The sequence below is a fragment of the Rhamphochromis sp. 'chilingali' genome (assembly GCF_963969265.1).
Source record: "Rhamphochromis sp. 'chilingali' genome assembly, chromosome: 18".
NCBI lineage: Eukaryota > Metazoa > Chordata > Actinopteri > Cichliformes > Cichlidae > Rhamphochromis > Rhamphochromis sp. 'chilingali'.
The window spans coordinates 27,436,557-27,450,116 of NC_137945.1; the positions used below are offsets into that span (position 1 = coordinate 27,436,557).

General features: G+C 40.9%; 2 protein-coding genes across 3 annotated transcripts in view; both read right to left on the reverse strand.

Annotated features, from left to right (window-relative positions):
- The window catches only part of ccny (cyclin Y), a 46,018-nt gene extending 42,816 nt beyond the window's left edge, over window positions 1-3,202 (reverse strand). For both annotated transcript variants that reach the window (XM_080865762.1, XM_080865761.1), the window contains exon 1: window positions 2,503-3,202. In XM_080865762.1, the coding sequence (XP_080721888.1) occupies window positions 2,503-2,656 (154 nt within the window). In that variant the 5' untranslated portion in view covers window positions 2,657-3,202. The remainder of the gene's footprint in view (window positions 1-2,502) is intronic.
- A 2,023-nt stretch (window positions 3,203-5,225) lies between these two features.
- On the reverse strand, window positions 5,226-13,481 carry LOC308385943 (cAMP-responsive element modulator-like). Its single transcript, XM_080865159.1, has 6 exons — window positions 13,365-13,481; window positions 11,771-11,887; window positions 11,444-11,617; window positions 11,150-11,239; window positions 6,942-7,086; window positions 5,226-6,190 (listed from the first exon to the last, which is right to left on the reverse strand). The coding sequence occupies exons 2-6, from the start codon at window positions 11,838-11,840 to the stop codon at window positions 6,046-6,048; spliced, it is 624 nt and encodes a 207-aa protein (XP_080721285.1). The 5' UTR covers window positions 11,841-11,887; window positions 13,365-13,481; the 3' UTR covers window positions 5,226-6,045.
- Between the last annotated feature and the right edge of the window lie 79 nt (window positions 13,482-13,560).

The window sequence follows — 13,560 nt, forward strand, 5'->3', positions numbered from 1 at the left end:
TGTGTCCTGCTTTCTATCTATTGTAAACGGCACAATGCTGAGCTTTGTTTCTGGATTTGTTGGTTTGTTGGTTACTTTGAGCTCTTGTCCAGTGACTCTGTGAAATAAAACAGTTTACTTAACTTAATAATCTATCTACTGAAGGTCTAAACAACCAAAAGCATTTATTTATCCAGGTAAAGGTTTATGGTAGCATTATATGTTTAAATGCTAGATTTGTCATACTCACTGTACTTCTTATACTTGTACTCCTGTTAGAATGCCGCGGTCACTGACTGATGAAATCAAACTGCAGGTACAAGCTGCCAAACATGTGTTTCCCTTGAAAGCTGTCTGGGCGCGTGGATAAATCTGCTCTTTATTAGGACTGACCTCACACAACTTCTTGTGAAAGTGTTATAACCATAATGAGAGGTGTGACTGCTTGATAACAGCAATTATCACTACTACTACTGATCTGACTTTACATATATCACGCATCTACTAGATTTGAATAATAAACGTGTCTGTTTAAAAGTGGACTGCACTGAGTTTACCTCAAAACCCAGTAAACACATGGAAAATAAACAAGCTGGAGCAGGACTGAGGCACAGGGCTGTGTAATCAGGAGCCGGGCTGTGACTAAAGGGTGTTTTTAACCGTGAAGCCCATCTCACAACTGGCGCTCCTCATCAGACACAGCCTCTATCACGGGAGATCTGTGGGTCCAGATGAGGCAACGGGAGGCCCAGGCAGGCCCCTCCTTGCAATGCCTTTGAATCCCCAAGAGGACCTGAAAGAACTAGGTAGAAAGGATTTCTGTGCTACTTTGCTTAGCCTGTTGGTATCCAAACCCACATCTGAAATATCAATATCAGTGGTTAGCAACTAAGAAATCCTTTGCAGCGTAAACATCCAAATACTTATTAAAAGCCACGCAGGCCAACACTCACATGACCCACTCCACGACTGATCCATTATTTAGAAAGCTGCTGAAGAAACAGTTCAGAGCTTGTATTCAAAGCACATCATGTGAGCCCCTCTTTCAGACATGCACGTTTGCATCGGTCGGCTTCATGTTCAAATGTGCACCCTTGTCACTTGTCTTGTCTGTAACACTCATGACATCAACCATAACAGGTCAGACCTTGTAAAGTTTGTGTTGCTTTACACGTTAACAGACAGGCAGGGGTACGACTGCACGTCCCTAATTACAGTGCGAGTTGTGCAGCTCACAAAAAAATGCAACCACTTTGGAGAAAGTCATAAATAGCACTGAAAGAGAAACAAAAATGAACACATTTCGGTCTTTCCACCATGTTTTAGTAAGAAAACTCGTATTGCGCAATGTCATGTTCGTAGGAAATATTAGGTACACAATGGTACACATCTCCTGCCTGGAAAAAGGCATTAGACTGAGAGCAGTACACTGTAGCTTTGGCGGTGGTGGTGGTTGGAGGGGACCAAAAAAAACAAAAAAACACTGCCACAGTTGAGAAACTGTGATAAGTCCGCTTCAGCAACCAGCATTGGGGCTGGTTCCTGCTAATGTTTCATAGTTACTGCACATCTCTTCAAGCATTACTGGTAATTTCCTTACTGCTATGGCATGCTGGTATGACTTCCTTTCCCCCCATTCACTCCCTCTCCCTCGTATTTCCTTAGAGTTTCTGCAGGGTTTCTTTGATTTTCAAGGATACACAAACAGGGACACTTAAGGCCTGGCTCGAATCGGATGAAGTCACTGACCCTAAATAAATTTGTTTCAGTCAGACTGAAATACTACTGATACTCAAATGCTACATGTCTCCAACGTCTGTGTTAATGTTTAGAGGCCAAAAGCAGTGTCACTTGACTTTTATCTGTGTGTGTGCGTGAGAGTGTGAATGTGCTGGTGTAAATGAAAGTTTAAACTGGTTACACATCTCCTACTTAAAAGGGAAGTGAGTGGACACCCTGTCCAGCACCATCACCTCCCACCAGAACAGCGACCCGCACTCAAACTGCCCTGCCTTATGCATTCTTTCACACGCAGACGCTTAACAAAAATCGTACAAGACAAAGGTCCACCCTGAAGACATCGGACTCATTCAACCTGCCCACTGTTGTTTTTCTATGGCAGTGTCATAGGAATGAAAGGTATCAGTGAAATTGTTCTTTTTTTTATCTTTTTATCTTTTTTTGAGGAAAACTATCCTCATGTTGCAGCCATCCAAGCTTGGAAACATGAAATATGGCAGATTTACAAGCTAGGAGTCCAAAGAAGATGAAGCCCACAGTTACCGCAGTTATTGGTATTATGGGAGGGTGGGTCCTTCGCACAGACATTGCAAGGTCGCATTACCTGTTTAATCGCCTATTTCTGCAGAAGCGTGAGCATATTGGAGTAATAAATCACAATATATGAAATACTAAACGATTTGCAACACTATTATAAAATAATATCAATAATATCTTGAGGAAAAAAACTTGTAGTTTCTTATTTTTATTTAAATGCCATAAAGAAGCCAGTCTGCATCTTACCATCTATATTTTCTCTGTCGCTGATGTGCTGGAGGTTGCAACCCGTGTCTTCGCGACTCAGCTCCGGCTCGGGCCGGTAGGGCTCCAGCCTGGAGTGGTTGCTTCTCCGGTGTTTGGGGCTCGACGACACGCAGCAGGAGGTTGTATTGCCCATGTTTGCGAAAGCAGCTTTCGGTTGTATTCCTCAAGCCCAACTCCACCCGGCAGGCTTTCTCCCTGCTGTTGCTGCTAGCCTTACTACAAGAGGAAAAAACGGGGCGGTAACGCGGAGACGGGACCCCGGTGCAAACGAGCTTTGCCCTGGTACAATTTGCGTTACACGCCCTTCTCTCGCGTCCACGGCACGCTTAGTTAAACAAATGGAGCCATTGGGAGCTACTAGAAAAAACAGAAAAAGAGAAAAAACGCCAAGGTTGGCTAATGAAAAAGAAAACCAGCTAAATGTCCACTTCCAAACCTCCAGGCGAGGGGAGGTGGTGCCCCTGGATAGCAGGCTTCGGTATCGCTGTCGACTCCCTCGCCCTGTAATTCCTCTCCGAGCGTGCGTTTACTCTCTGAGACACATTTTCCGAGCACTGTTACTTTATAACGATACGGATATAAGAACATGGCACTTGAGCTGGTCGGAGAGGAAGATGTTTTTGCTCTCAGCGCTACATGGTTGCCAGAGTACTGTAGACTGCTGCTGCTGCTACATCCGCTGCCGTGTTGCTTTCAGGTACTACAAGTACAGTCAGATTTTCGATAACCAAAGTTGCTTAAGCAGTTTCGAATTAGGGGCCGTTAATGGCCAGAAAAGAAAGCATTTGTGATTATAAAGAAATTGAGGGATAAAAGTAACTCCCGAGGTAGAAGTGCGCTTTGATTTTTATTTAAAGTTCCTTTAAAAAAATGTAGCTCAACATATAAATTGCAAAGACTATTACTCTTATTAAAAATTCCACGCTCCCTGCCGCTCATAAACATATCTTTAAAAAAAAAACCCACTGCGCTGTGGCTGTGATGGAAAAGGTTCCGGTTCAAGTGGGTAGTTACAACCGTGTAATAAATGCTCAATTATAATACCGTCTACAGGATACAACCAAGGAAACTAAGGAATGTAATACAACGTAATGACGCTACGTTTCGTTACCCCATTTTTTAACCGATATTTTTATGCAGTTGTTGGTGTATCTGTAAACTTAAAATAGAAAGCCGTTCATTTTGCTTGAAAAGGTGAATGAACTGTGCTGTTTCCCTGGTTATGACTTGTTATGGGCACAAACACAGACGCCTGTCCACACCCGTGTTTGTGTACAGTAAATTACTTGATCTTGACTAATGACTGGCAAACCCATACGGGGCTTTCCTTTGCATGTGAAAAAATCTTTGATTTTTGTAGTATTAACTGGATTTTTTTCTGGTTGGGGTTTGGGAATGCAAACAAAGTGAAGCCCTGAAGAATAATAGCCAGTTCAATCAGGACGTTTCTTCAAATGTACGACAATGTGTATTTGTAAACCGAGGCTGGAAAAATGAGAAAAAAAATCCTGTTTGCAGGATTGTATAGACTGAGATGACCAGGCATGATGCTGTAGTGCAGCCTGCTGGTACTGTACCTGCACTGCATTTTATGACAAGCTTATCTAAATTTTTAAAAACATGTATTTTGTAATTTGATCTTTTTTTCCATTTCTTTCCCCCCCTACCAGTTACCAAGATTACAGACTGTGCTGTGCTTTTTATTCTATGAATGCAGTGTGGAAGCATTCATGGCAGGATTTTGGATGATTAGTCACTTCAATAAAGCCCATGGTATGTTTTAATTAGGATGTAAGATGTACCTGCACAAAGCATTTGATCTGATAGCATAGGTCAGGTATGCAAATGCAGCATTTAAACTCAAAACAGCTGTATTATACTGTTCCCAAATAGTGGATTCTTTTCTCTCTGACGATGGAAGTGTTTAGAGACTGGACAGGAATAAGGTTTCACAATAGGCCCAGGTGCAAGGCTGGTCTCAGTGATACTGGATTCTTTCCTTTGTTGCTTTGTTACTAGGTCTCTGAGGCAAATTACACATAGGAGTGACACAAGCACTGCACAATCAAGATCCCTCATTGCTATCCACGAGTCCCTTTTTTCTCCTTCCATCCTGTGAGCTGGTTAAATATCAAGCACAGATTCTTAATATTTTCCTTTTTAGAGCAACAATTTCTCAATTTGCTAAGCATGAGAATAGCGCTACTAAAGAGAGCAGGAAAATATTTCCTTTCCGTTGGCACATCTGTGTTCCACTGGTTGTGGTTTAAGAAAATGTGCTTAAGAGCACTCTCTAATCTTCCATTCGTCCATTAAAAGTGCAGCTCTTCCACAAAATGTCTGTCACCTGCAAAAATGCAACAAAAGAGAGGAAATGACTGTGCTTTATTAGTGACAGTCTCAGTATCAAGGTGAGCCATCACCATCAGTGAAGAACGGAACGTCATGTTCCAAGCAGAAACCCAAGGCTGAGACTCAGAGTGGCAGCGTCTGCTTTAATGGAACTTTAGCTTATAAGGTCCGTGAGGCCTTTCGTCTTATCTCTCTAAGCCCAAACTAATAGCAAATGAACTCCCGTTGACTAGTTTTAAGTCATATGCACGTCTTTAACATTTACTGCATGTGAGAAGAAAGACACAGAGAGGCTGAACGAGAATTTTATTGAAGTGAAAACATTCCAAAAGGCCTTCACATGGGTTCTGACGATTCTTAACGTGCTGCAGAGGAGAAATGATACACCAAGAATCCAGCAGCTAATATGTCATTAAAAACAAATGAGCAACTGTCTCACGACTAGAGTGTTAAATTTAATCACAGATACAGATGCAAAGGGAACAAAAAAAGGAAACGACAAGTTAATGCAAATGTATCAAAAACAGATATTTTTTCTAAACATACACTCAACTCTGCTGCAATATCCCAAAAATATAGAACAATGTGCAGCAAAACCTGCCCGAATAAATAATAATGCCACTGGTTAGAGGCATCGGACCTTCTAAAATCAAACAAAATTTAAAAAACCCCCACAAACTTTGTGAAGCCCTGAAGATCACATGAACCCTGATATTTGAAAATTTGGCTTCTGGCAGCATTTTTCTCCCTGAACAGTCCTCCAAACAAAGCCATCACAAAGACTACCAATTAATGGAGTATTTGAACAGACCCACATCATAATATTGTAAAGGAATGTAAAACGCAATGCGGTTAAGGTAACGCAAAGCCATTGCTGACACGTTCAGGTTTAACCTCCGCTGTTGGACATTCTGATCCACATAGGGCCTACTTCCTCTAGAAGCCTGGCTCACAAATACTCACTGATATCTCCTGAAACAAGCTGCATATTTCAGCTGCTGCTGGTGCATGGATAATTCAGAGCCTGAAACACCGACATCATTGTGTAAACACATTTAATTAGCAACTACAAAGGGTGTGTGTTCGTTGGAGTGCGTGTATATGTACACAGAGTCCTCAAGATAGGCCACAGAAACAAACCGACACAGTCCACACAATCCCGATTCCCCATCACTCCACTTTGTGACGATAGATGTCTTTTAAGGCTCTAAGCTCTTCTATCAGAGTCTTATTTTGATTTTCCAGCACGGCCACGCGATTCTCAAGGCACCTGACATATTCCTTCTTCTTCCGCCGACACTCACGGGCAGCTTCCCTGGAAGCAGTGGACAACAGAGGACTCATTAAAGCTGTTAATCTGAGAACAACACATACAAAAAGCCTACCACGAAAGGTTAAGATGATTATCTTTTTGAAGGCGTTACCATTCAAAAACCTCCAGGCTAGGTCTTTTACATCACAGCCAACCAAAGGAGGATCTTACAAAGTAAACAACGATTCACTGATAAATAGCCGATCATAGTAAAATCACAGTGTAGGGAAGAAATGCAGGAAAAAAGACAACCAAGAAAAGCTGGCATTGGAAACAGCTGTTTACAGCAAGCACATAGTCAACGCACAATGTAGAGTACTCTGTTTGCTCACCGGCAAATCACTATTATCCACATAAACGCGTATACGTATATATGCGCACAAAATTTGACATTTTAACCTCCATGTGAGACAACTCACTCCACACACCAAACACAGGACGCAGAGAAGGTAACGTGAGGACAAATAAGAATTAGAAGATAAAGAGTGTGGATGAAGGGGAATTATGTGGTGAACTAATGACGTGCTATAAAACTTATTATTACATGGACATGTCATGTATTATCATGCAGATGATTGTATATTATACAACAGACACAGCAGGAATGAGAGAAGATATATTCCCCAAGGATATACTTTGAATCTATCCAGCTGACACTGGATTATTTAAATTGTTGTTGTTACTGTGTTGGCACGAATGCCTTATTATCTGGGTTATATTGTCCAAGAGAATGAATGTAAGCACTCCTCTATACCTGTTCTTCATCAAGCGCAGCTCCCTCTTCTGTAAGGCATCCTCTATAAGTTTCTGGGAGCTGTGAGCACTGGGCCCTGCGACACCCTGAGGGAGGCTGGAGGTGGGGTTACGCAGCTGGCAGCCAGTCAGGTCACCAGGGGTACCTAGGGAGACGCAAAACAACACATCAGACTCAGAGCTTTGGTCATACGTTTTAGGCTAATAGTTTACATCCTTAATAGACAGAATGTTTATTAATGAAACTGTATTTTGCAGTTTTTCATGTAAAATAAAAGTTCAGTATGACACTTGATTGAGTAGCTTTGCAGAACCACTTTTAGCAGCAAGAACTTTAAGTAATCATTGCCTGACTTTATCTGCCTGTTACATCATTTGATTAGCAGCAGCTTACTGCTACTTACCCTCTTAATTCCTATGGACACAGTAAGGCAACACAGTAAGGCTGTACTCATGAAAGATGACATTTACTGATGGCAGGAATCAGCTGTTATGTAATGTAAATTTTTCGCTTGCTTAAATTATTAAATCAAAAGCCGGAAGACTTTTGTTGCAGTTGGTTGAGTAGCTACAGTTGCTATCAGAGCTACTGGAGTTAGAGATCCAGTAACAAGCAACATCTTTAACTCTTTTCCCCATAAAGACAGCATTTCACGACCTGTACCCTTAGTGATGACTTTTGACACCTCAGTATATGTCAATAAAGACCAGCAGGCATTCAAAGGGGTAAAGAGTTAAAACTGGTAGTGTGAAAAGTGTTTTGTGGAACAGCCTCTTTCAAACCCAAAATCATAATCTAATTTTCACATTTTTATTCAACATCAACATGCTATCTATTTATTTTAGATCGACAAAAATAAAGCACAGCGTGAATAATCCTGGAACGCGTTGTAACTGCAAGTTCCCATTAAACAGAATTCAGATTTTAAATGGTTTTATCACACGCTCACCCAGTATGTTGCTTAACGCTATAATAAGAAACAGAAATAATTAGAGCATGAGTGACTCGGTTGTATGTATTCTGACAAAATCTTATCGAATCAAGCCAGCGTGTGATGCTGCGAGAGAAACAGACACTGAGAGACGGTGCCATTCCTGTCCACTTCTCCTTCTGTTCATTGTTTGGTCAGCACCAGTAGGACTCATTAATTCTCTGACATGTTGGAACTGCGAAAAGAGCCGTATGTAATCACAGTGTGGCCAGCAGCTGACGTCAGTGTGCATCTTATTCATTGGGTGCATGTGCATGTCGCTGCTGGGGGGCTTGTTCCAGGAAGAGCAGTGACGTCAGCCGGTGCTGCTATGTGCTCTGAGTGGGCAGAGCGCTGAAGCATTTCACAAAGAGAGAGAGAGGCAGAGAAACAGAGAGACACAGGCAGATCCTGTGAAAATGTTTCCTCCGGAGCAATCTTGATGCAGCTGACCGTGGAAAACGAGGATAATCTCTATTTCTTTCAGATCATCCGGTACTTTTCTCAGAGGACCCTACTTGTGACGTTATTTTGAGGAAGTTACTGATCTTAACTGAGCTGGTTTGGGGAAAAACTGACTGAAAACATATAAAGAAGAAAAAAGCAAGCATCACAATAATCTTTTTCTTTTCAGTCTAAAAGCTTCTAACTTATTTTAACTGTGAATTTTCCCACTCACCATAAACTCACGAATCTCACTAACTCTTAAAGAGACAGTCCAACAAAACAACAATCTGAAAACGCACTCTCACAAAGATCCGGTAATAAAAGAGACATACCTGTTTCTGTCTCATCCCCAGTCACAGCCATACTGTATACGCTCCCAGCTTTTCCAAGAGAAACTGCCCCTTTCAGAGTCTTCTCTCTCACTGAAACATTACCACGGCCAACAGTGGAGCTGTGTGTGTGCAATTTACAATTAGAGGCATTGACATCACCATGACATCACTGGCCTCCTGATGTCAACAGTATGGTTTGCTCTCTCCCGACACAGCGCTATGAGTCAGGGGCTCTGCTGTTTGTCTTTGGAGAGGAATTTTTTATCAGCTAGACTGAAGCGCCTCTTCAGCTCCGAAGCAAACAGCCAGCTGAAAGCACAAAGTATGACTGCAATACTGAAAACCTGCTTTCTCAAAGCAGAACAAAAAGTCACCAGTGTGTGATAGGAACTCTTATTTTATGTCAAATCTTCACATTTGTACTTTTATTCAAATTAGATCTATACAGTAAATAGACAGGCTACTGATATCGATAAAGTTATCGATTGAACAAATATAAATAGCTCTCCTCCTTCTGCCACAGCACCTTCCATACCCCAAGCTAAAGGAGTTGGCTCCCCCTGCAGGCATCACAGAGGTATGATCTAAGTAATTGGAATGATGTAAAAGCTTGATGACGTCTGTACGTGTGCATTTCTCCCAAATTTCTGTTACTTTCTCAGTCATTTGAGTTGGCGGGGAGTTACTGGTGGAGGAAGCACTTAGATCCTTGACTTAAGTTGAATTTGCAACCTCACTGTAAAAACACACAGTGAGAGAAGTGAAAGCTAAAGTGTTAAGTATTCAAATGGACTTTTACACTGTCCAACTTTGGATCATTATGTGATTAACACACAGAGAGATGTACATAAACATGCTTCGGCTCGAGGTGGAGTTTGTTCTTTCTTTTTATGCTCTTTTGGAAATGCATCATATTTCAAGATCATCGCAAATTTTGCAGGGTGGTAAGTCATCAGTAGCGCGGAGAATAAAGAGTGAATAGAGAATCGGAGAAACAGGCTGAAAATTTGAATACTGTATAAGTTGGTATGGAGGCCAAATATAGACTATGAATAATGAAACCTATCTGCTGGACTTTGAATCTCATCTATCTTTCAGATGATTTAAGATAAAAACGTAAATATAAAGACACTGATCTATCTGATTTTCTCTTATTGGTGTTGTTCCTGCATCATCATAATAATGCTGGTCCAGTATCAACATGGAAACTGACCAATCACATTGCTGTGTGATAGCTTTGGAATGCGGTGGAAAATGGAAAAAAAGCTTTTGCTTATATAAAACTCTCTTCTGAAACAAATGGTAAGGATTTCAAGTGTTTTCTTTATTGAACATAATAATAGTGCATTATCAAATTCAGTTTTCTGCTAGTCAAATTTGGTCAATTGTGTTGGTTTGCTTGTGATAGTTTTTATAGCATTAGCTAACTTCTTGGCTTATGCTAACTGAATACTCAGACAACCTGATTGGTCAGTTGATGGACTGGCGAGGTGTCTGCAGTAGTGCGGATGCTCTACCTGTGGTGAAAAGAGAGCTAAGCATGAAAGCAAAGCTGTCAATATACAGGTTGGTCTACATTCCAACCCTTGCCTATGGTGACGAGTTGTGGCTAGTGATCAAAAGAATGAGATCACAGATACAAGCAGTGGAAATTTCCTCAGGAGAGTGGCCGGGCTCAGCCTTAGCAATAGCAGCTCGGTCATTTTTGAGGAACTCAGAGTAGAGCTGCTACTCGTCCACACTGAAATAAGGCAGTTATGGTGGTTCAACATCTTACTGAGATGCTTCCTAGCCACAATCTACGTGAGGTTTTCCAGCCATCATAGTGGGACGAGTCATGGGGGCAGAGCCACAACATGCTGGGGAGATTACATTCCTCAGCTGGCTTAGGAAAGCCTTGATCTCCCCAGAAGAGCTGGAGGAGGCTTGGGAGAAGGATGTCTGACTGTTGCTCTTCCTACCTGGACCTGGATAAGTGTCAGAAAGTGCATAGATGGATGGAAGATATAAAACTGAGTGAAAAAGGTAGCTTTCCTCACTCTGAAAAGTGTAGACAATGCCGGTTACAAAGGCTGGTTACAGAAAAGGTGATGGGACAACTTCCTTTGGCTTCCCCAGTAAACACTTTCCTGATGAGTTTATGCTCCCAATCCCTAGTGAGCATAGAGTATGCAAATCTACCAACAGAAAGGATACAATATTATCAGATAGTCAATTCTGATGTGTCTCATAGATGGTAACTACATACAAGGGCCTTATATTGACTATAACAAACAGTGTGTGGTTTTCCTGGAGCTTAATATTGTCCTCTGGCATTTATACAGTTCGTGTAGGAAATGCCTGTTTTTGCTTCTACAGTTCTTAGTCACCCAGTGTAGCAACTCAGCAGCAGCACAAGGGCAATCAGCTGCTACCTAGAAGTGATAGCATATCATTGAGAGCATCTCTGCTGTACTCACAGGTTTCTGGTGGAGGACTTGGTGTGCATGTGCTGGCCTTGGCAATTGATGCCAGCATCTGTGAACGGATTTGGAAGTTGACCGGAGTGCCTGTTAAAAAATAAAAGCTGAGGTTTAATGCATCACTGCTTTGTTTATCAGTTGCAGCACGAACATTCCCCCTCTTTAATATCTGTTTCTTGTTATAACAGAGATGTAAAAAACTGCAGGAATCCAGAGGAAGCAGCACCATCCTGTCACTACTTTTGCTTTTGACACAAAAACACTCACATGAATCTGGAAATAAGGGGTTACCTGGTAAGGAATACGCAGTATAGGGGTGCAGTGCCCAATTCTGGATCCCTCCACAGCACTGAAGAGAAGTGCTTAATGGATACTGGAGTGTTTGTGTCCTAGTCATAGCCATCGATGGCAGGTTCTCTACCTTATTAGGCATTATCGTGGCAGGAACTCTTTGAAAAAGCCCATCTGGGATAGTAAAAAAGCCCATTACATATTAGCAGTTTGAGATGTCACAGGTTCAAATTATCTGCTCTAATTGTACTGAACTCATGTGATGGTAATGTTGTTTAGCTGGAGTGTGATAGTGATTTGTAAACTGTGTGATCGCGGCATGCTTACTGTTCTGTTTGCAGCTCTTTTGCTGGTCAACAGGCAGCTGATATTTCTCATCTGTCTTCATTTGATTCATTCTGAGAGGCACTGGTTCAATCGTAAATCACCTGTTTGTGCTAGTTCCTGGGGTAAACAGAAGAAGGTAACGTTACTCACATTAAGAAAATGAAATGAGAGTTGCATCTATGAGGAAACCATTGCCACATTGGCACCTCTTAGATGTACTTAGATTCTAGAGATATTGCACTTTCGTAAAATATGACGTGACGGTTTAGTCAAGCCCCCAGAAGAGATGACTCAACCAGTTCCTGGAGTTTATGAACCACTTCTCTATTTAGCCTCAGTGTTCAGCTTTGCATTATGCAAATCGGGGGTTTGAAGTATAGCGTGTGGTTTGCAGTAAGATATCCAGTACTGTGAAAATCAAGTCTTGAGCCACACCTCATTTCTTTGTATTTTTCTTGGAAAACAGGGAATGGCTGCAGTGATTTACTGAAACGTGTCTAAACATGCATGGAAATACGGTATATAAGCAAAATTTAAAAAGAAAAAAGTTATTTTCACGAACAGGCTTCTTAAAGGATATTCAAAGCTTGTCTTTTTATTTTTCTCTCTTTTTGTTCCCTTCCCTGTCAAGATGCTTCTTCCATAATGTCCAGGTCCAGCCTTTGGGGAGGCCAATCCATGACTGTTAGTGTTGCATTGTGTTTTTCAATCCAGGCATGCTTTTAATGTCACAGTCCAGTTATTATGTAATTTGGCAAACCTTTCTTATCTTAAGAATGGCTTTTTGACAGTCACCCTTCCACTTCTTCTTCTGTTTGCTATTTTGCAGTATCATTTTTTTAAAGACTGCAAGCACCATGCTGAGCTATGCTAAGCAATGCTAAATTTTCAGCTAATAGCTCTTTAGCTCTTTTCCAAAAATGCTATTTTATTCCTGTCAAGCTGTGTTATATCTGTATTTTGGATTTTGTTTTTTTCTCATAAATGGGACCAATTTACATGTTATTATACATGTTATAAATTACTGGAGTGCAAATAAAAAAGTGTCTAAATATCTAGTTTCAAATTGTTTTTTTTTTTTGCTGTTTTCACCTCTTCATCATTCATAGGTTAAAAAAATCCTCTGAAAATTATCAGGTTAATTATCAGACTAAATTGAAAATGAATTCAAAAAGCAACCAAAGAAAAACTTTGAAAGACCCTTATTGGAAGTAAAATATAAAGAAAAGAGGGATACCTAAAGACTTTTGCACTGCCCTGTAAGTAACATGTGCCAGATTTTGGTTAACAAAAATGGAACAAAAAGTGGACGACAGACACTGGCTCAGTTGAGATTTTGTTTCATATCAATAACCTTTTGCTGCGATCAGCTGCCACATATTTGGTAACCAATGTAAAAAGATGTTAAATGGTCATGTAAAAAACAATATCATGTTGGTCAAGCGTCCTGGCAACTAACTGATGTTTTAGCACATGTAAAGCATTTAGCTAGAACTAGAACTTGTTAGTAAACAAATATATTGTGCCGACATTGTACGGCCTGTATGTACACAATGCTGTATTTGTGTGAATGAGTCTTAAAAGAAACTCTTACCTTAGTAGATGATGATGATTAACTGACGGAGTTATTTTATTTATTTATTTATTTTTGGCGTGTGTGTGTATCGGTGAGCCCGTTAGGCAGTGTGTTTTTTCTCTTGCCCATTCTGATTGGTTGATTGGCTCAGTACGAACTGAAATTGTTATTATTCGAATACTGAGCTGTTAGTATCGTAAACCTATCAAGTGCA

What these genes read in the sequence shown, in the direction of transcription:
- LOC308385943 (XM_080865159.1), bottom strand. Translation starts at nt 11,840, where the DNA reads ATGAATCAAATGAAGACAGATGAGAAATATCAGCTGCCTGTTGACCAG. An exon ending in TACTGCGTATTCCTTACCAG is followed by an intron (nt 11,240 to 11,443) that starts GTAACCCCTTAT and finishes ATTTTTTAACAG; the next exon opens with GCACTCCGGTCAACTTCCAA. An exon ending in CTGCGCTTGATGAAGAACAG is followed by an intron (nt 6,191 to 6,941) that starts GTATAGAGGAGT and finishes CACTGCTTCCAG; the next exon opens with GGAAGCTGCCCGTGAGTGTC.